Source organism: Patella vulgata, chromosome 5 (genome assembly GCF_932274485.2).
Source record: "Patella vulgata chromosome 5, xgPatVulg1.2, whole genome shotgun sequence".
NCBI classification, from domain to species: Eukaryota; Metazoa; Mollusca; class Gastropoda; family Patellidae; genus Patella; species Patella vulgata.
The window spans coordinates 11153153-11180998 of NC_065883.2; the positions used below are offsets into that span (position 1 = coordinate 11153153).

The following is a 27846-nucleotide window of genomic DNA, read 5'->3' on the forward strand; positions in this document are numbered from 1 at the left end:
GTTAAAGATTGGTTATGATTAGATGCATGATGGTTTTTATTACGCCCATATTGAAATGTGGAGGTATGTTGTCGTCATCCCTGTTCGTCCATCCGTCGTCCATAATCAGGACAAATTATACACAGGTTCAGGACAGCTATTGATTTTCAACGATTTCAGACCATTAGTTACATTATTTCTGTTCATGAGACAAAAAGAGTGATTGATTTTTAATTTAGCTGCTGTGGGCGTAAGTTTTGTTGCCTGGCAACCTATCATTGAATGTTATTTGTTTTGATTAGTATTTAAATTCTGTTAAAAAATTGAATCTGCATTCATCAATTTAATATCCTTACCTTCATGTTAGGAATTCATCACATATCAAACTCAACAAGAATCTGAAAATGTCTCACCGTGGTAATGTCATTAGAAACTAACATGGTATAACTTCAGAGATGCTGAAGTTATCACAGATTTTTGTTTGAAATAATAAGGATGCAAAAATTCTTCATTGTTTTGTAGCTAAATGGAGTATTTACGTTTTTTGTAATAGATTTAAAATCAAGCTTCTGTTTGGTGTCACATCTGTTCATGTTTGAATTCCATTTCTGTTTGGTTCAGTTTCTAATGATATTAACCAGAGATCTGTTGTAAGATTTAACAGAAATATTGCATTGTTTCCTTAGATGTTACATCAGTCATTTGATTAACCAACATATACAGGGAAAGTGAAAGTAGAATATTATATTACTTGTATTACAATGTAGATATATTTGATATGAGAATTATCTAAACATCTAAATTCCTCACCGATCATCATTTGTTTTAACTCCCAGGATATGAAAAACATCAAATAAAAAAAATATCGCTGTTCTTTTACACAAATTTATGAAAAGAAAGCCGAAAATATGAACGAAATGGGATGAAAATTATTTTTTTCTAAAAAACATTTCTATGGTTATGTGTTCAGTGTCCCAAAGCTCCTTTCACCCTACTCCTAATCACCATCAAATTCTGGCTGCCAAGGATCATCTTGAAAGTGTGCTTGTATCTTATATTTTTGTCCCATCTGTAATGCTAGACACATCTTGTCTAGCTATGCAGACATAACGGTATCATGACTGTCCAATCAACCAAGTCAGGAGTTTAGAGATCACATTATCACTACAATCCTAGTGTGCTGCATGGAGATGTGTTATTACTAAAATTGGATTTAACAGTTTTTATCTATTTTTTATTCAATAACGAATAACGAATCAAATTTTAAGCCTTCACAGACATCTTGAAATTTTTGAGGTTGTTAAGTTGGTCTGAAGTAAATTGTAAATTGACTGACAGGAAAATACTAATTGGTCAAATTTCACTGCCAGTCAGTCAGGACTTGTAAATTTTACTGAAATGAGAGCTAAAATACTTAAATACCTCAAAATTAAAACTTTCAATCCTTATGTAGCCAAAACCATAAGTCAACCAAAGTAAAAAAGCAGAACAAATGTTTCCTACTCCAAATTATCTGTTAATCATAGAATTTTTTGTGTTTTAATCATAAAGTAGACAATTGTTTACAATTTCAGGTAAATTGTGAGGCTAATGAAATCTAGAGAAGCGTAACTGAGATTAAATTCAAATTATTTTCTTTCATAGAATCATCTGTGTTTGAATTATAATGTAAAAAAAACACAATTTATATGGAAAACAATCACTGGTTTATACACATATAGCAAGACGTTTCGACTAGTATTCTCTTATCGTTATCAAGTAGAAGTATCAAGTATAAACCAGTGATTGGTTTCCATATAAATTGTGTTGTGTTTTTTAATGTGCTCAATCGCTAAAATTATAATTATAATTGTTTATAATTTTAGGCTAATTGTGAAGCTAATGAAGTTCCCGTTTTTAATCTGGAGATGTTATGGCAGTCATCAAGAGGTCCAGCATCATTATCAGAACTAGCTGTTGATCAGAAGAATACTAACTATGGTTTATTAAAACACCATCTACATCTAGCCCGTATTATACAAGCTATACTTGTATTTAATATTAAATCTACTAAAGTATTAACCCTTTTTGATACTAAGGTACGTTAAAATTGTCACAAGAATGGCAATCTGATAAAATACAGACCTTTATTTCGTTTCGTTTTTTTATACTTTTGATGGCCTACACTACATTAAGATCTGACCGGTTGTAGTAAAAGGTCGCATCAGAGGTCATACGAGTGGTTTTTGACCCTATGATGTCAGACATTTGATCAACCAATCAGCATTGATGTTTCTAGTGGATTACCCACAGTTCCAAGCACCACACACCAAAAGCTCACTGTAAACAGACCTTTTCATTTGCTAAACCCTCACATCTTCCAGATCCTAGTGTAGTAAAGACAAGTAAAACAAAATTTTGAACTATAAAAAAACGAAACGAAATAGGATCTGTGTTTTAATCTGATTGCAAGAATGCTTTTATTTATGTTGTTTGGAAGTTTAGTCAATCTATGCTGCTTGTTATGCAGTAAGCCTGCCACCATTTTGTTGTCCGTGAAATTTAATGATAGGCCTATTCTAAATCTTGATTCAGTCCAAGCAAATGGAACAGCAGGACTTTAAATAGACAGCTTCTTTTTTAACAGTATATTGCTTAGGAATATACGTGAAACTTTGCATATTTTATTGTTCAGTTGTCAAAGACACAACATTCTATATTATTAATAAGATGATTTGAACATTTAAATATTTTAAGAAACGTTTGTGTATACATGTCTTATATTTTTATTTTGTAATTTTAGGGTAAAAATGCCTTCTTTAAAGAATTGCATTCCCATCCACTTTTACCAAACCAAAATGTTGATGCCAATTTATCAAACAGTCGAACATTAGTAAGTACTATAATAAATATTTAGTGCTCCTTTCTTTTCAAAACATTTTTTAATTGGACCCAATTTTACTTAACATCTGTCATGTTTTTAATTGTGTACTGTTAACAGCCAATGCAAAACGCAACTCTTATAATGACACCAAGACGCTGTCCATCTATTTATAAAAATTCACTGAAGTGTACAACAGAACCGTCATCAGCCATCTGAACAGCATAAAAACTTAGATATAAGTGTGTGTGAAATAGCTTTATTTAACGTCCGCTTCCACCGAAGTGATTTCGTAGAGAAATTAGATATAAGTTAAATAAAACACTATTTGGATAACAATTACTTTGGTTTATTTCACTGCTATTGTTATCCATATAGTGTTTTATTTGATCATGTTCCAATTACTAAATCTCATTCAAAGAATATAGATATAATTTGTTCATTTTTTAATTTTTCTGATACTATTTTTTCAGTTTTTATGTCGAGTTATAAGTCAAGCTGTGCAGACATTAGAAATACCAGGTGCTGATACCAGTGGTTTATCTTCCCCTTCTAAACGAGCCAAGACAGCAGCAGTACGATGGCCTGATATAGCGATAGATCTGGGGAAAGAGTTTGGTTTAGATATAGATTATATAAAACAGTGTCATGTACGAGAACTATATTCAGGTGGACATGATAAATTAGCTGAAGAAGTAAGATTTTATTCTTTACTATTATAAGCCTATCCCCATAGCAGGAAATATCATTGAATAAACTTGGTGGGGGGGTCTAATCGTTTAATGTGTGCACATGAAATCATAAGGTCTATCATTGAGTCAAGTGGCGTGGTTTTGATTCCCCGGTTGTACGTGACAAGGAGTAGGATCGCCTGTCCAACAGCATGGGTTTCCTCCAGGTTTTCCTGTTTCCTCCCACTGCTAAAGACCCCTACATGAAAGCAAATTATTGAAATAAAATTGAACCATATGTTAGTCCCAAAATAACCTAGTTTGTGTTGCATGGACATTAAACCCCATTTCGCTCTCTCTGTCTATTTGAGTAGTTGATACCAGAGACTTCCACTTCAAAAATTAATTGCCGGTCAGATAAAGACTGACCAATACTCCTGAAACAGGAGGCCTGGTTGATACTTGAATAATAAAAATACAGAACAATTTGTCATAATTGTAATTAAACAATCTGTAGTACAGTCAATATAGCAAAATAAAATATTTATATTTCAGATATTACCAACAGTAAATGATCATGAGAGATTAGGATATGAGTTATTAACAATAACAGGTCAGAGAATGTTTCATTATTTATTTGAAGTTGATCCACCTGGAGCTGTTAATCTTATAGCTGATTTATCTACATCATTATCTACATGGTTAAAATCTATGGTAAATATCAACAAATTTTCTAATCAGAATAGTTAAAAGGTAGATGGGGGGAGGGGGGGGTGGATGGCCAAATAGTTAGCACGTGTGTGCTGTATCGGAAGGTCTGTCATTGCGTCAACTGGTGTGATTTCTCTTCCCTGGTTGTATGTGACAGCATGGGTTTTCTCCATGTCCTCCAGTTTCCTCCCACTGCTAAAGATCCATACGTGCAAGCGAATTATTAAAATAAAAAAATTAAACCATATGTTAGTCCCGAAATGACATAGACTGATTTTATAATTTGATTATGTCTGAATCGTGAAAACTACTTCTTTTATCGACAGTGTCATCATATGACATATTCTTCATATTGTAGGATTCCACACAGTTAAGGAAACCCAGCGTTCCACTGGATGATACAGCTACTCTGATTGGTCACGCTACTAGTAATTTACCAGAAGGTTCAACAGAATATGAAACAGCGATATCATTGGTCGAAGTCATCCAAGCCTTGAAATAAACACATCACAGGCATTATTTGTGTCCTGTTGCACCATACATACATAAAATTATGGACATGAAAGACGATACTCAATTCGGTTCTCTCGAACGCGGAAACAGGCAAAGGACTGATCATGTTATATTCGGTAACAAAGCATTTGTCAGTTGAATACAAAAATATATCCTCCAATCACTATTGTGATAGGATTCACCATCGTACAGTTCAACTGGGTTCTGGTTAATCTAGAAACATATCTTGTCATCTGATCGATATTGCACACATCAGAAATTGTGTTGTCCAAGGCTGTGGAATTATAATCACTCGTCGTCTATTTGATATTGCACACTCCAGACATACTGTCGTCCAGGGCTGTGGAATTATAATCACTCTGAAAAAATCAGAGTTGTCCCACAGAAGTCGTAGCTCCACATATTTTCTTTCATTTTTACAATGACTTCAATATCTCCTGATTTGACAAGATTTCTACAGCCTTGATGTAGTCTTGTTCTATAAGACACAATGAATTATAGATATGGTTTATATGTTTGTATAAATGCCACCATTGTTCAAATAGATTTCAGGTACACTGTTGTTTTGGGTTTTTTTTAGAACAAATTTCCCTTAATTTATTTTAAATAATAATGGATGCTCTTTGCACTGCTGTTATTCTAGCTCAAATTCTATTTTATTTAAATATTCAAGTTCACTGTCCTACTTTATTTAAATATTCAAGTTCAATGTCCTTCTTTATTCTAATATAAAAGTTAAAGGTAAAATTTATTTAAATATTAAAGGTCGCTATCCTACTTTATTTAAATATTCAAGTTCAATGTCCTATTTTATTTTGATAAAAAAGGCCAGTATCCTATTTTATTTAAATATCCTAATCCTATTTTATTTAAATATCCTATTTTATTTAAATATCAAAGGCCAATATCTTACTTTTTTTAAATATTAAAGGTCGATATCCTACTTTATTTAAATATTAAAGATCGATATCCTACTTTATTTAAATATTAAAGGTCATTATTCTACTTTATTTAAATATTAAGGGTCGATATCCTACTTTATTTAAATATTAAAGTTCAATATCCTACTTTATTTAAATATTAAAGTTCGATATCCTACTTTATTTAAATATTAAAGGTCGATATCCTACTTTAGTTAAATATTAAAGTTCAATATCCTACTTTATTTAAATATTAAATGTGTCTGTTATGACTTATATTATACCCTCACTCTACTTCGATGCGACTGAAAATCAAGGTGTTCAATTTGAACACACAAAGAGATGAAAAGTAGCAGTAGTAGAGATGATTGTAGCGATGGTAGAAATGGTTGTAGCGATGGTAGAGATTAATCCTCACTTGTGTATATTGCATGTTTTGCCTTTTATTTGTAATATTATAACATATTATATATAATTCTTTATTAAAGTCTTTCAGTATAATACTGTACATATCATCAATCATGCTTTTAAAACACATCATTTATAAGATATTAAATAGATTGCTTACATTTTACTGAATAAAATAAGGAAATCTGTCATTGAATAATGCATCTAGCCTTTGGGGTAGGCCGTGTGCTAGTCTGGAAATAAAGCACCTGTCACAGACACTATATGGCACAAATTCAGGCTTTATCAGGCACAATTTCTCTATTTTCTGGCATAGATTTGTTTTAATTAAAATGTCCAATACCAGGTCAGTTATTTCCAGACTGGGTCCGGTGGATAAATTGGTATAGACTTGATCATTTAGTTCAAACTTATCTTGGATGAATACAAACAAAATGTATAGGCCACAAGATGGCCAAGATTGTTTTTGACAAGCAGAAGGGTTAATTAAAAACAGCCATCTTACATTTCACTCCATCCCAGAATTCCATCTAGGATCAAAACCTTTTATTAATCAAGGGAAGTAACTCAATTAACACAAAGACCTCAAGAAGGATTCAGACCACTATTCCTTAATAACATGGATAAGCTTGTTTAGTAATGGAGTATGTGAAAATAATTTAAGCCGCTGAGATTGCCGTGTGACAGAAAATATCTAGTTTACACGGTTTAATCCACGCTAAAATGGACTCATATTTATTATTTAAAGGTACATTATGGGAGACTAGATAAAGAGCTGGCACTTCTCACTATAATAGTTAAAAACTAGATACTGTAAAAGGAATTTGCTGAAAATTTCAGGCAAATTGATCCACTATGAACCAAGATCTTAGCAATTGAATTTTCGGTCTAGCCTCGATCATCATTACTAAAATCGGTAGGATAAAAAACATAGTCTCAATCATCCATTTCATGATTAAATTATGAATGGAAATCGAACAGCAAATTGGAACCTAATCCAATAAACATCGCTGGCTGGCGATGACACTCTAGAGTTGATTATGGTCTGGATAAGTTAATTAATGTCTAATTAATAATTTAGATAACATTTCAGGCCTAAAGAAAGACCTGCAATAGGCAGATTTACCTCTTGTATAATGTATGTTTAACATTTAGTCAAGAAAGAAAACTAAATTATCAAAGGTAGATAATCTCCCAGCTTGGATTCAATCGGATTAAAAAGAGGCCCATCAAGAGATTTAACCCAACACTTACAGGTGGCATTGGCATGTTTATATTGTCTGCAGAGGATTGGGTCTGCTACAGTTCATCATATCTTAATAAATACTGAACGGAATTGAACCATCTTATAGATTGAACTTTCAGAATATTGTAGTTAGCGAGAGATTCAACATTCCTGAAATAACGTTCAATGGCTTTTAAAAAATTGTGGAACATATATTTTTGTTGTATAATATGCATGAAAGGTCTTCTTCTTTGTGGAGCATCTGATAACACTTTTACAATGAAAGTGTTGATTACTACAAACAAATTTCCACATGAACTGACAACTTCTAATCCATATCTAAATTTTAAAAGAAATATTTCAAATCAAGTTAATTTTAGTTACTGGTTAATATTATCAAGGTATAACGTAGCTAAAACTGTTGACAACTGGGGGGTTGGATGGCTGAATGGTTAGTATGTACGCGCTGTATCATAAAGTCTGTCATTGAGTCAACTGGTGTGGTTTCGATTCCCCGGTTGTACGCTACAAGGAGTAGTGTTGCCTGTCCAACCTCGTGGGTTTTCTCCGGGTCCTCCAGTTTCCTCCCACTGCTGAAGACCCCTTCGCACAAGCAAATTATTGAAATAGAATTGGACCATATGTTAGTCCCAAAATGACCTAGTTTGTGTGGAGTGGACGTTAAACCCCATTTCTCTCTCTCTATTGACAACTATATATATATAACACTAGAACACCAATCATGAGATAATGTGGGTTCTATACATGTGCAATATTCTGTACATACCATAGAATTTTATAATTACATGGTAGGGGTTGGCATAGCCATGTTTGAAAATGAGGTTTTGAAAAATATGCTAGTTTTACAGCGTGTAAATTGATTGATGTGTCTCAAGACATTTCGGTCAATTTCTTTTTCAAGCAGTCATGACCGGCATATACGGCCAACCTGGAACCCATGGTTTAGGTACTTGAAAGAAATTCCATAATGTATTCAGTGAAATGTTTGGTATTAATTTTGCTCTAGTTTTTAGGTGTTGTTTCTGTATAGATGCAAATAATGCCAAAGTAATTAATATTAGTTCTTCAGGATTTTGATTAATGAGTATTTCCAAAGAATAAAAATAAAATTGGGTGTGGCCAAAGTAAAATAATTTCTTCAGTGTTTTGTTGTAAACGTTTTAAGTAATATGATTAAACACAGATCCTATTTCGGTTGTTTTTTTTATAGTTCAATATTTCGTTTTACTTGTCTTATTACACTAGGATCTGGAAGAGTTGTTATATAACCCGCGTTCTGGATGATGTGAGGGAAGTTTTTGGCGTGAGGTGCACAGAACTGTGGGTAACCCACAAGAAACATTAATACTGATTAAATAATCAAAATCGGACGTCATAGGGTCAAAAGCTGTTTGTCCGCATCCTTCCACTACAACCCGTCAGATCTTCATGTAGTAGAGGCCAATGAAAGTATAAAAAAACGAAATGAAATGTAGATCTGTATTTTTTATCGATTGCTAAAACAAGAAATGGATAATATAAGCTGAATTTGTCATTTGCAGTGTATATACATACGCCTACATTAAATAGTACATATTGATGTAGGATCACGCTTGTTGGATGTTTGAAATACCATTGTTGGCAAGATTTTATTAATTAAAGGGGTAGTTATTAGTATTAAATTGTAGCACAAATCTGAAATCTTCTCGATTTTCATTACCCCCTTTATCTGTTTTTTGAGCAATGCAAATAGCCACATATTCATTCTCAAACTATTTGAATGCACTTGTTTAACATCTTTTATTCCATAGTATTATCACCCTTACTGGTATATAAGCTTACGCTAACTGTGACTTTTTGAATATCCTTTTTTTTTCTAGGTTAAATGTATTTTGATTGTATTAAGTGATATTTTATTTGAGTATTTCTATGTTTTAATTTGTTAATGATGATTTCTGTTGTTTGTATGTTGTATAAAATGTAGATATATGTTAACTTTGTATAAATTGTTGATTATTCTGCATATTTTTAGAACACCTGGTACCACCTCTCAGTTATTGGCATCAGGGTAATTCTTGTTGTTGTACTTCTGAATGTATATAATAGTTGATATAGGAAGTGAAAGAAATAATATCTTGAAAACATCTATACTAATATTTGTGACTGTCATTTGTTTGTCTGTCTGTCTGTTCGCTCCAGATTGGCGGCTACACTAGGGCTGTCCCGAGGCTGAAATTTGCTGTGTAGGGATAGCTTTTACCAGGGTGTAACATAGGCCTGGTGGCAATGCCCTACTATTCCCAGTTTTTGAGTTAGGCTACTGCTGATTCATGGCTATCCCCGCGTTACGTCAGGTCAACCACTAGTATAAAATAAGGGGTAACTTGGACATTTGGTGTATAGGGGTAACTCGAACCAGGGAGTAACATAGGCTTGGTGGCTATGGCCTACTATTCACAGTTTTTGAGTTAGGCTACTTCCGATTCATGGCTATCCCCAAGCTACCCTGGGTCAATCGCTAGTAAGATATAATATAAGAATTGAAATGAAAGTTGTGTGCATCTACATTGGTCCACAATATATGTGTTGTATCATTAATAAAAAGTCATTATTGTGGAAGGAATTGTGTGTGCCGTTAGTACTTCAGAACTTTATTGAAAGAATGGTTTCTTATGGGAGATTATGTGTTTGGAACCCCGAAATTAAGGCCACAGAGATTAAATAAGTGTTTAATGGTGATAAATAGAGAATCTCCTACGAGTCTTTTTTGATATCAAAAGAGACGAGTAGAAGATTTTATTTATCACACAATCCCTTCTTACATGCACAAATAAATAAATATAATTCTTTGCTGTAGATTTCACTTTTACTGAACCTGATTACATTACGGCGTAGTGATACATCATTCTTTGACAGCAATTCAACCATTGCAAAGTCTTTTTTATTGACCCAGTGTTTCCTTCGAAGTCAATTAAATAAAAATAGTTCATTTCTAATAAAAAAAGCAGTTACTTTTAATTAAAAAAATGATCTGTTCTTTGAAAATAAAAAAAGTAGTTCCTTTTTAACTGACCAATCAAATTCATGTAAAGAGATGTCACATTAGATTATGAAATTTATCACACAAGCGATATCTACTGTAGAATGTATAACTATTATTGGGTGATAATAGAAGCTAACTAGTTAGAGTTAGGATTCAACAGCTCTATGCTCGCTAGCACAATTTACCAAAATCCACCATTATTTCAATTCATATCACAATAATTTGAAAGATTTAAATTAAAAATACAATTTGGGATAAAGAACGGTATATTATCAAATTATTGAAATGGAGTTTAACCATGTGTTAGTCCCAAAATGACCTAGTTTGTGTCGAGTTGACGTTAAACCCCATTTCCCCCTCTCTCTCTACATTCAGAATGTGTAATCTGCTTAAGGTTAAGGCCACAGGTCAAGTTACGGTTTAAAAACTCTGTGATCGGTCATTCTCGGTATCCCCAGTGGTTTCATTCCGTTCTACTCCACTAACGCGTAATGAGTGCACAGGGGATACCGAGGATGGTGATAAGTTAACTTATATCATAATCTCTGTAACCAAAATTTGATAGGCCTACTTATAATATTATATTTGAAACATGTATTGTTTTCTTTACTGTGTTTTATTATGTAGATATGTATTTACATTTTTACATCACATCCAGTTTACATATTAAATGACCCATATCACTAGTCTTGAGACAAGGGTAAGCATTTCCTCAATAATCTTCGTCATCCCTTCCATGTAGTTCTTGATTTCTTTATCTGGTTATTGAGACAACTTTCATCCTCCTCTAGATAGTAGATGTAGTTTCAATGAACCATCACGGTCCTACTATGGTGAGGTCTAAAAATTAAGGCCACCTGCAGATTTCGTCAAGGTCATGAGATGTAAGCAGGGCTAGTCCTAACCCTAACCCATAATCCTAGGCAACAATCACATGCCCTAACCTTGTTTACATCTCATGACCTTGACGAATTCTGCAGGTGACCATAATATTTAAAGAGCCCCGGGGAAGAACAATCTACTAAGTCACTTTTTCAACGAACCCCAGTTAATGGCGCCATCCGGTAGCAAATTGTATTAGTTTTCTGTGAAACAATCTATTTCAGGTAAAAACAATCGGGGTCACATCGAACCAGGGCCCTTCCGAAATAGCCTCCCGGACAAATACGTCCATCGTACCCTTTATTTGACCTTAATTTGGCTGAAAAGTGGAAGTCAGTTGTTGTACTGGTAATTATGATTCATATTAAACATCATTTTGAAGTTGTAATTAAACCCACTCGTTGTTCTGTTCGCGTCAAACATTCTCGTCTAAAAGTCTGTTTTGCCTTTTATGCGAAAAGACAAAAATGTGACTTAGATTGTTTTTCCTCTGGACTCTTCCTGGACTCTTTATTTACTATCACTGACAAAAGCATTTCTTTTGTCAATAGGGCCAAATGTATTACAAAAAGTGACCAACAAGGAAAGATTTGTGATAGATATTTATACTCTAAACATCATATCCAGAATTGAAATGATTTCATGACAAATTGAAAAAGTATGGATAATAGCATTATATGGTGTATCTCATTATTCTGGGATAAATTTGAAATAATTATCATAAAGGTTGATGATTATTTTACTGTGGTTGTATCAGGGCCCTGTTTCTCGAAATCTTAACTCAAGATAAAATTTTAGTAGATACTTCAATTTTGATTGGCTAATCACTGAAATCAATCTAATATTACCCAATCAAATTACTAAAATTTGGATTTGATTTTAGTTAAAATTTCGTGAAACAGGCCCCTGAAGTGTAGAATTTTTATGTTGTGCTGTATTTAGATATTATAAAATCTTACTTATTAATTTTAATGCTTTCCTTCTTCACTGCTATGCAATGGTTAATACTTCAATATTAAATTAAAATCTTTGATATTATAATAAATAATACAAAAGTTGTAAATAATGTGCATTATTTATTCACATTAATAAACATGCTTTATAAAATCTTAATTTTGTTTTAAAGTACTTTTGTTTTGGGGATCCCGAAAGACATATTTCTCTTTTAGCTTTATAGCCTTATACATAACCGGGGGCTTGGATAGCCGAATGGTTAGCACGTGTGCACTGTATCATGAGGCCTGTCATTGAGTCAACTGGTGTGGTTTTGAATTCCCGGTTGTAAGTGACAAGTGGTAGGGTTGCCTGTCCAACCTCATGGGTTTTTTAATCCGGGTCCTCCAGTTTCCTCCCACTGCTAAAAACCCCTACGCGCATGCCAGTTATTGAAATAAAAAAATAAACCAGATGTTAGTCCCAAAATGACCTAGTTTGTGTCGAGTGGACGTTAAACCCTATTTCTCTCTCTCCTATACATAACCCAGGTTTTGGGCATTACAAAAAGACTATATGTCATCTTCAGCTTTACAGTATGCAAGCCCGGTCTTGGGTTTTTTTTGTTTGGGGGATCATGAGAGTCTCCTTCAGCGTTACAGCTATACACAATCCAGCTTTTGGGATCATGATAGACTACATCTCTCTTTCAGCTTTACAGCCCTATACACAGCTCAGATTTTAGGGTATTTTTGTTTGGGGAATCAAGAAAAGACTGTGTGTAAAAGAATACTTGACAGTCAAAGAAATAACAATTACAGGTAACATATGTTAGTCTCAAAATGAGACATTTAAACCCCATTCCTTTCAACAAAGATCATCAGGATTTTCTGATGTGGTTCCCACTTGTCAGTGATGTAGGATATGTATAATCGTTGGGATGGGATGAAAAACCAAGGTCCCATGTACACATTGCCTTGCACGTAAAAGAACCCTTGACAGTTGGAATTCGATATAAGAGTAGGCCATTGTGCCACTGTCCGGGTAAAATTCCCTCAAAGCACACTGTGTGCCATATGCTGGTCTTTATTAGCCTAGTCAATAGGATGTTAAACCCCATTTCATTTCATTTCTTTTCGACAGAATCCAATTTATAATTAAAACGATCTGCAAACATTTAATATAAAAGTTTTATTTTATCATTAAATAACAAACAGCACTTATATTCAAATCAGAATCTGTTTTCCTTCATTTATAAACCTATAACATACAATACAATATGATCCCATATTCATACAAAGATTATATCTGTTTATAAATTTAGATTATAGATTAATCTTTATAAAGTATGCCCCTGTGTTGAAAGTTCATCGGGATTTTCCAGCATGGTTCCCCCCTTGTCAGTGGTGCAGGAGGGACAACGTATAGTAATATAAATGGGATGAAAAAAATGAGGTCCTGTGTACATATTTGCGTGCATGTTAAGATCCCTTAGTGTGCTATGAGGGAAATTTTGCCCGGGCAGTGGCATGATGGCCTACTCTGATATCGAATTCCAACTGCCAAGGGATCTTTTATGTTCACGCCAATGTATACAGAGGACCCAAGTTTTCGATCCGATCCGAACGACTAGACAGCAATGCAGGGATCGAACATACGACTTCCAGGTTAGCGACCTAGCATCTTACCTACCCACTTAGCCCCCGTGGCTCCCACACAAGGTTGTTTGATGTTAGAAATGGTTCCACTACTGATGTCTTCGACCTTACTCAAGCCACACAGTTTAACGATACATTTAATTGTAGCTGGTTTGCCGTGCACTTAGTAGAGAGAACACTCTCATAAAGCCTAATAGTTTTTAAGTTAAAATCCTCATCTTTTCACATCTAAATGGCACTGTGATATACATTTATTTGTTTGAAACAGCCATATGAGAAGTATAAGATAATAAAGCGAATGGCCCATAATGTAAAGTGCAACAAAAAAGTGGACGAAAGTGTTGGATTTTTTCACATGGTTGTGTGACATGCACTTATATTAGAGAGAACACTCTCATAAAACCTGATTCTAATAATCTAATAAATCTAATAAATTTAACAACACATCAACAATTCACTCATTCTTACTTTGATATCAACACCCAACCACAGGTCACTCAGTTCACCAAAACTTCTCTCTTTCAATTACAGAGCACAAGGTTTAAATAATCCATCATTTCAGAAGGCAACTCACTCAAACAAAGCAAACATATAATTTAGAACTGTGTCTATTGGCAATCAATTACCACTGTAGTAAAAGATAGAATTTAAAAATGTGCTCACTGGCACAATTCAGACTGTTCAAAATACAGACTTTAGAATTTTGCTTATGACATACTGCCATTAAATCAAAAAATTCAAAAACCATAATAGCAAATTGTTCTAAATCAAGTGATTTGATTATATTTGTAAAAGAAAACCCAATACTTTAAAGACTATAATAACTTTCTAGCAGTGTCCATATTGTGATTGATAATGACAAGAGAGTCATTGTTGAAATATTGCTCCTTATTAAATTCAGCAACTGTAATCCATAAAGTTTTGTGTTTTATTTAATGTGACCGATTATTAAAATATTATTCAAAAATGTTTGTTTGTTAGTTCTGCTATTTCTAAAGATTCCAATAGTTAGGGAGATGTTCATTTACCACTTTCTTTGAATAAACCATAGATTTTTATCTAATCCAATATTCCATTACACAATTTCCAAATTTATTAGAAACGAGGAATTATTATTCTTCCTTGTCATGACAGAAAAGGTCTCAGTATGTTTGTGGTGATGATTTCTATACCTCACACTAGGTATTAATCTGATTACAATACAGATCTATATTTCATTTCGTTTTTTTTATACTTTCGATGGCCTACACTACATGAAGATCTGACAAGTTATAGTGGGAGTTCACGTCAGGGTTCAAATGAGCAGTTTTTGACACTATGACGTTGACATTGATTGATCAATCAGCGTTGACGTTTCTAGTGGTTTACCCACAGTTCCGTGCATAAAAAGGCCTAGAACTCGCCGTAACAGACAGTTTCATTGGCTAATCCATCATCTCATCCAGAACACGGGTAATATAACAACTCTTCCAGATCCTAGTGTAATAAAGACAAGTAAAACGAAATTTTTTACTATAAAAACCAAAACGAAATAGGAACTGTGTTTTAATCAGATTGACTTGGTACACTCTGCAGGTTGTCACCATGTCTTGATACAGATTAGAGCAGTGGTTCTTAACCTTTTTGGGGGTACTGAAACCCGCAAGTTTCATACGTGCATTCACCTAATCCTTCATATTCGAAAAATTAATTATGTAACATAAATTACACCATAAATTACACAACAGTTTTTAGAATTTGCCATAAATATTCATCAATATCCATCAGTTTTCTTAAGGTGAAACACTGAAAATGCCATAAAAGTATTGTGGGAATGCCAAAAGTATTCCTGGTGAACAGAATGGACACGCACACCTCCATCGAACCACTGAGACTGACTGAGTTATAAACCACTGGACTACAGAATCCTAGTCGAAACCTTGATTAGTAAAAATCAGAAACTTTGTATTACATAAACGTTAGAAATACTCTATATTAGATTCGCTGAACCAGACTCACAGTTTACCCCAGTGATTCTCAACCTGTGTGCCGCGATGAAATTGACGGATGAAATTCGAAACACTGCAATAGCTGTTGTTTTTCTCCATTTAGTTTGAGTCATTCTATGTGTCTATGACTAGTCTCTGTGTCTAGAGTTGTATGCGGTCTATGACTTGCCATGTTTTTATTTGGCAAAATTCAAATATTTTTCATATATATTTAGCCAGGTGTGCCGCTATTTTTTTCATGTGTTCCAAGGTGTGCCGTTGGCAAAAAAAAGGTTGAGAACCACTGGTTTATACAGACAGACGCGATTCTGGTTAAGCAACAACACAGACAACCAAGTCGTATGAATTCCCATATCTGCCATTCACTAGCAGTGAAGAACACACCATCTGTCGATTTCTACGAAGTTCTCTTCTCATGAATAAAATCAACCCAGTTACCAAATGCTTTACTTGTAAGCATACCCTGCCTCATTCCTGACACTAATTTATCCAATCATCCGCTAGAACAGATAAACATCTATCACATGGTGCCGTACTACTTTTAGACGTGTAGCGTCGACATCTTTCACAGATATGATCCATAGCGGGAATAATAATTAATTTAAATTTCTCTGGCCATTTCATACCTGTAAGATAAAGAGGTTATATATTTAACATAAGTCAGAAACTTGTCAAATTGTCAAGAGATCTCAAAATGTATAAGATTCATATTGGAACGCATTAATCTCACTGTTGTTTGGTGGATTTTTAATCCCTTGCAAGAGAGAGAGAGAGAGAGAGAGAGAGAGATGCAGATAAATAAAAAGGGTTATGGAGTGTTCACCTTTAACATAAACTGTTGTAAGGCCTTCAACTGATTGAGAGTCTTCTGGTATAATGGTCGGTGGTTTGTCCAATAAACTAGTATGAGACATCTGTAATATTTCATTTAATGATGATGTACTTGATGTCGTCTCTTTTTGGAATTCCTGCAAAATAGGATTAACATAATTAAAATATATTAAATCCTATTCGGATCATTAGATTTCCACCAAAGTTTAGTATAAAATTCTACTGTCTGAACCATGCAAACTAAATCATAATGATTATGTTTTTGGAAATAGAATTATGATACATAAACTTTTAAAATTCTTCTGCAGACCACCATTCTACTATCTGATCCATGCTAAAAGAAATGAAATGAAATGGGGTTTAACATCCTACTGTTCTGCTCCTATGCTGGGCTAATGAAGACGGGCAGACACCATACAGTGTGCTATGAGGGAAATTTTGCCCGGGCAGCGGCATTATCGCCTACTCTTATATCGATTTCCAACTGCCAAGGGATTTTTTACATGCATTCCAATGTATACACGGGACCTCGGTTTTTCGTATCATCCAAAGGACTAGACAGCTGTCCTTGTCAGGCCCTCAGTCCTGCATCACTGACAAGGGGGAACCACGCCGTAAAATCTGGATGAACTTTCTCGGCCAATGCAGGGATCAAACACACGACCTCCAGGCTAGCGAGCCAGCGTCTTACCCACTTAGCCACGTGATCCCCCCCATGCTAAAAGAAATGTCTTTATCCCATATGAATCAACTACTAATGCCAGGTCCCACTGTCATGCGATGCATAATGATAGGATTGTCCCTATTGAGTTCATGATCTGATACGTGCAGATACTTCGGATACATTTCGATACGGCCAACACGATTGCCACGACTAATAGGATCACCACGATTACTCCACGATTTCAATCGTAGCACAAATCGTGATAGTGGGAACCTGGCATTAATTATGGTTATTAAGAACTTTATTATGCATTGCAATATTTAATTGTACAATGGATTTTATTTTACTGGAGATAGATCAAACAACACAAATACCCTAGTCCCTCATTTAAAATTAACCTACCTTTCATATATTTAAAGTAGGGGTCTTTAGCAGTGGGAGGAAACTGGAGGACCCAGAGAAAACCCACGAGGTTAGACAGGCAACCCTACTCCTTGTCACGTACAAGCAGGGAATCGAATCCATGCCAGTTGACTCAATGACAGACCTTATGATGCAACGTGCATGCGCTAACCATTCGACCATCCACCCCCTCCACCTAACCTACCTTTAAAATACCCTAGCCCCCCCATGTAAAATTACCCTACCTTTAATATATCATGTAGTAATTGGCTAGCGTAAATAACAACATCATATTCTAACGTATTCTCAGCAGCTAAAATACTGTTTAAATCTTTCCGTATATCTAAAATACATTCTAGTTTATTCTTTAAATCTGGTTTCTTCCATTCAATATTTAAACTATACCAGCTAGATTTAAACACACTTTCTTCTGAAATAATAAAATTTATCACCCAATAATACATTCTACAGTAGATATCGCTTGTGTGATATATTTCATAATCTACTGCAATATCTCCTTAGGAGATATCGCTTTACATGAATTTGATTGGTCAGTTGAAAAGGAACTACTTTTTTTTTATTTTCAAAGAATAGTTCATTTCTTATTAAAAGCAACTTTTTTTTATTAAAAATGAACTATTCTTATTCAATTGACCTTGATGGAAAAACTGGGTCAATATAAAGGACTTTGCAATGGTTGAATTGCTGTCAAAAAATGATGTATCACTACGCCGTAATGTTCAGTAAAAGTGAAATCTACAGCAAAGAATTATATTTATCTATTTGTGCATGTAAGAAGGGATTGGGTGATAAATAAAATCTCCTACTCGTCTTTTTTGATATCAAAAAATATCAACACTCGTTGATAAAGTAAAAAAAATTCGGCAGAGCCTCGTTTTTTGTTACTTTATTAACTTGTGTTGATATTTTTTGATATCAAAAAAGACTGGTAGGAGATTCTCTATTTATATGCATCGGAAAATGTAATTGTTTTGAAATAACAAAATCTGTATACCGGTACATCTGAAAACTGATATTAAAGGAGGTGAATCTCTATTCTTTGGCTATTCTAGAAATGGACACAAATGGGTCGCAATGCATATAATAATGTAATATGAATGTATATAAACTAATTTACATTCAATCGTTTCTGTTTTTACTGTAATTTCTAATCAGTTATGTTCGGCAAAATATGTGAAGGGTCCAAAAAGAATGGCAGTCTTTGGTGTCTGGTTATTCCAATCTAGACTGTTAGTATTCTCCTGTGGGGTATGTTTAGCCTCATTCATTCAAACAGTATAAATTTTAATACATCTGATATTGAGTTAAACTTTAATTACATCCATTGTCTATTTCATGGCTACTGGCAAGGGACAATGTACACGTATAGTCATTCTCGATGGTATTAAAATCTGAGGTCTCGTGTACACATCAAGAACCCTTGACAGTTGGAATTTGATATAAGAGTAGGCCATAGAACCACTATCAAGGCAAAATTTCCCTTATAGTACACTATGCGGCATATGATTGTCTTTATTTGATTAGTCGGAGCAGAACAGTAGGATGTTAAACCCCATTTCATTTCATGGCTGCCACTTGAGAATTTTGCCAACCAGTGAATTTTGTAAGTAATTTGTGACAATTTTTACTATTATCACAGTTTTTTAATTGATTTTGAAGTGTTTTTACCCATAAAAACTATAAATTTAACTGTTTTAAGGATAAATTATTTGATAAACTAATAAATGAAATGAAATGAAATGAAATAGGGTTAATGTCCTACTGTTCTGCTCCTAACCTGGGCTAATGTAGACGGGCATACGCCATACAGTGTGCTATGAGGGAAATTTTGCCCGGACAGCGGCACTACGGCCTACTCTTATATCGAATTCCAACTGCCAAGGGATCTTTTACGTGCACTAATAAGTGTATTTATACCTTTAGATATATTAGGATAAAACTGATATACTTCTTCTGCTACATGAGGTAATATAGGAGCTAAAGACTTGGTAATCATATCTATCATATGATACTGTACAGTTATACTGGATAATCTTTCTACACTATGTTTTTCTTCACAGTAGCACCTGAAGGAATATTAGCACAGCTATATCAAATGTGTACTATTAAAATTAACTTAAAGGACAATATTGGTGTCAGTCATTATCACATATTTGATAGAACTCGTTAAACACGTTCCAAATATAATTTTAACACAGAGATCATTGCTACGATAGATACGTAATGCAAGTTTCAAAAATCGGAAGTGACAAACGCAAAAGGAAAACACAAGTTATCCCTCTATATAACTGACTGAAGTGACGAGTGATAACAGATATATGGACGAATTTCTGCTCACTAATAGTTCCTTCGAAGACCAAAAGTTGTTGTGTGAGACTGTGAAAGGATATCTGTCAATTCATTAAAAGAATTGACTGTCGCTAGATAAGAGAACAAGAAAGAAAAAAAAAAAAAGTCTGTGCATTCCCATGTTTTTATTAAGTATAGAATGTACAGACTATTTCTATTTTTCTCGTGTTCTCTTATCTTAAAGGAAGTGGTGTATTGTAATAATTAATGGTAAAATGCATCTACATCTAAAATAATGTGATTATATAAATAATGGGGGAGGGGGGATCTATTATTAAATAGTGTAACTGTCTAACTATACCTGTCTTGAATTATACTGGAGTAGAAACTAAAACGGGGGTAGGGGGTGGGGAGGTGGGGGGCCTATTATTAAACAGTTTAACCGTCTAACTATACCTGTCTTTAATTATACTGGAGTAGAAACTAAAATCTGTGTTGATAAATTTCTCCATATCTAATAAAACTTTACTAAAATGATATTCTTCATAATATTTAGTTATCTGAAATAAATACAGTACACTCATATATACCTATCATTGAACGAACTATCTTAGATATGTATTCTATATAGTCAAACCTTTTAACTCTGTGTGAACGACCCTTAGAAACCTTTATTCTAGTCATGTACAACTATCTCAATCTCTGTGGTACTTTTTCATAGAAATACAAACCTTTATTTTAGTTATGTGGTTGACAAGAAGTCCTCTACACTATCTTCAAATGGAGCCACGGCGACTGAATCAGTAGGACATTGGCTCGCTAATCTGGAGGTCCCTTCTTCGATCGAGAATGATATCCCAAACAAGCTGTCTTATTTTATTCCGCTTAGTGCACGTGCATGGGTCTTTCATGTGGGAGGAAACCAGAGTACCCAGAAAAAATTAACGAGGTTGAGAAGGCGCCCCTATCTCCAAGTAACATTTGCTCACACCACCGATCGAAAACAAGCCAGAGGTGACCAGCCAGCTAGAAATCGAAGCTCTAGACAACTAGGCCATCCCAACCCATCATCACCGCTGTCCAGGTGAAATTTACCTCATATGCACATTTTCATTAGCCGGGTTGGTACATTTTTATTGTATCAAATCCAATTAAAATACAGATGTGACGTCATTCTTTGACGTTGGTGTATCCATTGGTGACCATAGTGGTAACCATATTCGAGACTTAGCCTCACTTTTCCATTTTTAAATTAAATTATTAGATGACGAACCGTTCTAATCTAGTTAAAATCTTGAATATCCGATGCCATCAAGAGATGTTTATGGTCTTGTTTTTTTAATTAATGTCTAATTATTTCAAATAATGATACAGGCACTGTGCCAAGCGTACATTAGTTTGTATTTTAAGTTGTTTAATGGTCTCAAGCTTAAGACATTGCGTAATATATTGAAACAACAGCTCGGGACTACACATAATAAACTGGTGAGAGAGAGAGCAATGGGGTTTAACGTCCACTCAACATAAACTAGGTCATTTCGGGACTAACACATGGTTCAATTTTATTTCAATAATTCGCTTGCACGTAGGGGTCTTTTGCAGTGGGAGGAAACCAGAGGACCCGGAGAAAACCCACGAGGTTGGACAGGCGACCCTACTCCTTGCCACATACAACTGGGGATTCGAAACCACGCCACTCAATGACAGACCTTATGATACAACCTGCACGTGCTAACCATTCGGCCATCCAACACCCCATAATAAACTGATATAATTATAATATGTATAACTTACATTTTGACAGTGTATATAAAGTAATTATAATCACGTATGACTTACATTCTGACAGTGTATATAAAGTAAATGTAACATATATTGATCTTGTGGTAATAATGATGAATATTCAACAGCGTCCTTATTTGGATCAAAATCAGAAATATTACCCAATAAAAACCTCAGACATTTTCTAACCTGAAAAAAAAACCCAATAATTATTGCCGCATAAGATACATACTCTTGGTAAATATAATAATTTATACATAAATTTTATTATATAGGGAGAAGCATGCAATTACAAATAACAATACATGACAATTGCACATACGTATATGAGATATAGATAGTGCCATGTGCACTACTTTTTCAAAGGTACTAGACTTTATAGACATGCCCACAATTACATAGGGTAGAATCCACTGACATAATCAGGTTTTCAAAAACTTAAAGTATCCTATAGGGAGTTGAAATCAACTTACATTGAAAATATCTGTTTGAAATTTGTCTAATATGGCTGGACCAATCATAATGTTTGTTTCTAGATGAGATCGAGCTGTCCACCATCTTAACACATCCACACCATAAGACGGTTCCACAGATTTATTCTGTTGTAATTAAAACACAGAAAATAATTTTATTTCATTGGTATACATTTTACATCATAGAGACCTATTATGTTGAAAAAAATAAAAAGTCTCACAAATATGAAAGGAATACTTAAAGATACATTATGTAAGATTTAGATAAAGAGCTGACCATAGTGGTAACCATATTCGAGACTTAGCCTCACTTTTCCATTTTTAAATTAAATTTTTAGATGACGAACCGTTCTAATCTAGTTAAAATCTTGAATATCCCATGCCATCAAGAGATGTTTATGGTCTTGTTTTTTTAATTAATGTCTAATTAATAATTTAAATAACATTTCAGGCCTAAAGAAAGACTTGCAATAGACAGATTTATATCTTGCATAATGTATGTTTAATACTACTATTCAGCATCAATCAGGCTAATGAAGTAGGCATACGCCAGGGCGTGTGCTATGTGGGATACTTTGCCCTGAGATGGCCTAGTCTTATTCTGATTTGAGACTATCAGAAGTTCTTTAACATGCTGACAATGGTATACATAGGACCAATCTCTCAAACAGAGTTGTCTTCCCTTCCAGTTCACACCAACCTCTGCTAATGGCTCATTTGATTATGCACAAAATAACTGATAATACATTTATTACCATTACTATATAAAAATAGAAATGGGGTCATATTTATTGCAAAATAATAAAGTATTTACAAATATACAAAGAACTCGTTCGGCGTAAGATTACGGGGTTAAATAGTCGTAAATACCAACATACAGAGGAACCAGGAAGAAAACGCGTACCTCCTGGTTAGTGAGGCAGAGCCACTGTGACTCACATTTTATCTTAAATAACAAAATGAAAGTCTTCAGTGTGATGAGTATATATTATTGTGGATGCCGAGCTGGTGAAGACTAGTTCGATGAAGTTCACCCCACTAAATTATTCACATGACACCGCTACAAATCTAAGCTAGTCCCTTTTCAGCATATCGTTACATACGCGCGTCACCGCTTTGATAAAACCCTATGATGTGTCCATAAGAAATATGAAACTGCAACATAACAACTATTTATTCACCATCACATTAGTTATTTCACAAAGGTTCACTGGTTACAAGTCATATTCTGATAGATACATACATAGATAATCTTAGCGTTTTGGCTCGTGTTAACTTGCGGTAGAAAACAGTACGCTGTCACCAGCTCACATCACGCACTTTCATCTTTACTTTCATCGCACATGTTCACAACATCCGCTCGGTTGCTAAGCAACTGACTCGATTTTCAAGACACTAGATACTATCCTACAATATGCAATTAGACTCGATTAACTCACATTTAACTTAATATACTGCATGTATGCACAGACACATTATATTGCCATATGTAGATTTTGAACATTACATTCCGGCCCCTATCTTATGATAACAAAGAATAAGATATACAACATTACAATGTTCAAAGATCAAATAAACAAGAAACTCTTAACTAGAGCTAATTCACCAAGCTAACTCACTTCACAAATACTGTTTCACAATTCAGCACTCACACTTCACGACTTTTACAATTATAATCAAACTAAACAAATGAATAAACTGTAATTTACAACAAAATAAACAATAATGTTATAAAGAATGATGTCACAATCTACAAATTCACAAGTTTACTGAAGTTCACAATTAAGTTAAAGATTACATGATTCACATATAAAGAAAAGATACTAGTTGTACAGATTTCACAAATGAAAGTTACCTTTAAACTTAAAGTTATGACATTCTAAAGTATTTAGAAAGTTCACGGGTTCACAGTTCAGCACGATTCACAGTTCATCACGATTCGCATTTCACGCATCTTGCTCTAATAAAAAGCATAATTTAGTAATCGGTCTGACCAATGTAGTGGTCTTTGTCCTTAGCTGTACACTTCTCACTAGACCTTGTTTATTTGGATATACATCAATAATAACACCCATAAGCCACGAACATCTAGGTGCATTATCGTCCACTATCAAAACTACGTCACCTATTTTAAAGTTCCTATTTGGTTTTAGCCACTTTTGTCTTTGTTGCAACATTGGGAGATATTCCCTAGTCCACCGTTTCCAAAATAACTCGGCTAGATATTGTATTTGCCGCCATCTACGTTTTGAGTAAATGTCACGTTCACAGAATACACCTGTAGGAAATGACGTCACAGGTTGCAACAATAATAATGAGTTTGGAGTAATTACTTCCAAATCATTCGGATCTTCAGAGACACGAGTTAAAGGACGACTGTTTATAATCGATTCCACCTCACAAAGAAATGTTTGTAATTGTTCTTCAGTTTGACTGGTTTTCAAATATTGTTCACTCAACAGTGATTGTAATATTTTGCGTATTGTGCGTATTTGTCTCTCCCATACACCACCGTGGTGAGAGGCAGTAGGAGGGTTAAAATGCCACTTAAAGTTAAGTTCTACAGCAAATCTGTTAAGATCAGCTTGATTAAGTTCTTTCACACCATCGCGTAGTTCTTTACTTGCACTTACTAAATTAGTTCCATTGTCAGAAAATATGTCCTTTGGCACACCCCTTCTAGCAATAAACCGACGGATAGCACTAACACAAGAACTAGTATCTAAAGAAGTTGACACCTCTATATGGATGGCACGGGTAGTAAAACATGTAAATATCACTCCATACCGCTTTTTCACCGATCGACCTACTTTAATCTCAAAATGACCAAAGTAGTCGATGCCTACACTGGTAAATGCTTTAAGATCAGCTTGAACACGAGATTTAGGCAAATCAGCCATCTTTTGCTGACCAGCACGAGAATTTATCTTACGGCATATGACACAGTTACGGATTATCTCTTTCACTAAAACACCAGATCTTATGATCCAGAATTTCTGACGTATCTCAGCAGTCGTATGATTACGACCCTGGTGACCTACTTTATGATGAAAGTATTTAACAATTAAGATCGACACATGATTATTCTTTGGGAGAATAATTTGATGTTTAGCATCACTAGGAATGTCAGCATTTCTTAATCTGCCACCGACACAGATTAGACCATTTAAAAACACAGGATCCAAATTTGACAAAGCACTATTGGACTTAACAGAATTATTTTTGTCACCAGAGATTATTTTATAATCTTCAGAAAAAACAGATTTCTGAATACACTGAATGATAGATTTTTCAGCACTTGATACTTCATCCACGGTCAAGATTCCATTCCGTAAACTGTCAGGAATTTCGAGTTTTTGGCTTTTCAATTTTAAAATAGCCTTTAGTCTTAACCACCACGATATACCGCGTTTAAGACGATTCCAGTTCGAATAATGATTAAATAACTTGTTTACATCGTCTTGATTTACCTTGATACACCCGACGTTTATTTCACTCACAGTTTCATTGTCAAGTTTTTCACTAAATACTGGCATAGGCGGCCATTTCTCAGATGACTCATACAGAAAACCTGGACCCGTTATCCAGTTGACAGATTTAAGGGCATCTGCACTAAGACCTCGAGAGGCATGATCAGCGGGGTTCTGCTTAGACGGAACATACCTCCATTGATCAATTTCCGATCCATCACGTATTACTGCTAAGCGATTAGACACGAACACCTGATAACGCGCTTTCTCATTCGCGATATACTTCAGTACCGTCTGGCTGTCTGTCCAGAAGTACACTTGGTTCACTGGTATAGTCAATTCCGTATTCAACATATTGTTAATTCTTACAACTGACGTAGCAGCTGATAATTCCAACTTTACAATTGTGTGCGGTTTAATAGGCGCAACACGTGATCTCCCTATCACAAATGACACATGTACTTCACCACGGTCACTTTCAAATCTTACATAAGTAACCATTGCGTATGCATTTTGCGATGAATCTGCGAAATGATGCAATTGTGTATTCACAATATTACCAAAAGACTTCGGCTTTAAACAGCGATCAATTGACACGTTTTCTAAGTTCGGTAAATCATTTACCCAGTTTCTCCAATCGCGTTCATGTTTTTCTGGTATTTCTTGATCCCAACCAAGTTTTTCGCGACATAAGTCTTGAATGATTAACTTAGCACGGAGAACGAACGGAGAAGCGAACCCAAACGGGTCGTACACAGAACTCATAACCGATAAAATGTTACGACGAGTTGCTTTTGGATTCATAGAGCTCACACTAAATTCAATTTTATCGTCTTCGACACCCCATTTCACACCCAATGCACGTTGCACTGGTAAATTGTCATTGATATTGTCGAAATCCAAGTTTTTGGTTTCATCAACTCTATCAGATGCCGGGATAGTTTTCATCAAATTGCGACTGTTACTGACCCATTTTGTCAAATTAAAACCACCGGATCTTAATACAGTACGAATATCTTTCACTAAGGAAATGGCTTCAGGTTCACTCGGCAACGATTTTAAAAAGTCATCCACGTAAAAATCATTGTTGATTGAGTCAATGACACTTTGATCTACTTTACCTATATTGTCGCTTGCTACACGTTTGAGAGCGAAATTGGAACAGCTCGGAGAACTGACAGCTCCAAATAAATGGACTAACATACGATATTCAGTTAATGCTTGATTTATGTCCCCTTTTGGCCACCATAAAAATCTCATAAAGTCTACATCAGATTTACTAACTCTGACTTGATAAAACATGCTCTCTATATCGCTCATGACAGCAAAATAGTCTTGTCGCCATCTTAAAAGCACACCGAGTAATTTATTTGTCAAGTCAGGGCCTGACAATAATTGTTCATTGAGAGATGTATTATCATACATCAAAGGGCAGTTAAATACCACTCTCACCTTATTGGGTTTTCTTGGATGCACAACATTATGATGATTTAAATACCATACTTTACCATCTAGTTTCACCAATTCACCTTTTGGCACTTTTTCGGCATAGTTTTTCGATTCTAAATTATTCATGAAATCGGTATATTGTTTATGAAGAAATTCATTGACACTTAATCTCTTTCTCAGTTTATAAGCGAACACTTCGGCTTGAAGCCTGTTATTTGGCATCACAACATCACGATTTCTTAAAGGCAGATTGGTTTCATAATGTCCATCTTTTAATTTTATAGAATTGTCCATAATATTGATGAACCGTTTATCTTCTACTGACATGAATTGTCGGTCATCACATAGCCTTTCACCGAATTCGAGATTAAAGTACCATTTAACTTGTAGCTCTAAATTATGGTCAACATGACAATAATTAACACTAATATGATTTTCAAATTTCCCGTTAAGACCGTAGAACAACCAACCCAAAGGTGATCTTACAGCATACGGTTCACCGAGGTTGCCTGTACGAATCTCGAGTGGCTGTGTCGCCAATGGAAAGTTCACACCAATCATCACTGTCACTTTGGGTATACAGTTACCACCCAAATCAGGTAATTTAATGTCCTTAAAATGTTCCCATTTATTGATATCGGACTGTTGAGGTGCATCCTTCATAGTAACTGGAA

General features: G+C 34.6%; 1 protein-coding gene across 1 annotated transcript in view; it reads right to left on the bottom strand.

Moving 5' to 3' along the window:
* Nucleotides 1-13317: 13317 nt before the first annotated feature.
* The window catches only part of LOC126821933 (isoleucine--tRNA ligase, mitochondrial), a 31412-nt gene continuing 16883 nt past the window's right edge, over nucleotides 13318-27846 (bottom strand). The window contains exons 17-23 of the mRNA XM_056100990.1: nucleotides 22254-22379; nucleotides 21838-21969; nucleotides 20455-20558; nucleotides 19627-19775; nucleotides 17934-18118; nucleotides 16615-16759; nucleotides 13318-16417 (exon numbers count right to left, since the gene is read on the bottom strand). Coding sequence (XP_055956965.1) covers nucleotides 16272-16417; nucleotides 16615-16759; nucleotides 17934-18118; nucleotides 19627-19775; nucleotides 20455-20558; nucleotides 21838-21969; nucleotides 22254-22379 — 987 coding nt within the window. The 3' untranslated portion in view covers nucleotides 13318-16271. The remainder of the gene's footprint in view (nucleotides 16418-16614; nucleotides 16760-17933; nucleotides 18119-19626; nucleotides 19776-20454; nucleotides 20559-21837; nucleotides 21970-22253; nucleotides 22380-27846) is intronic.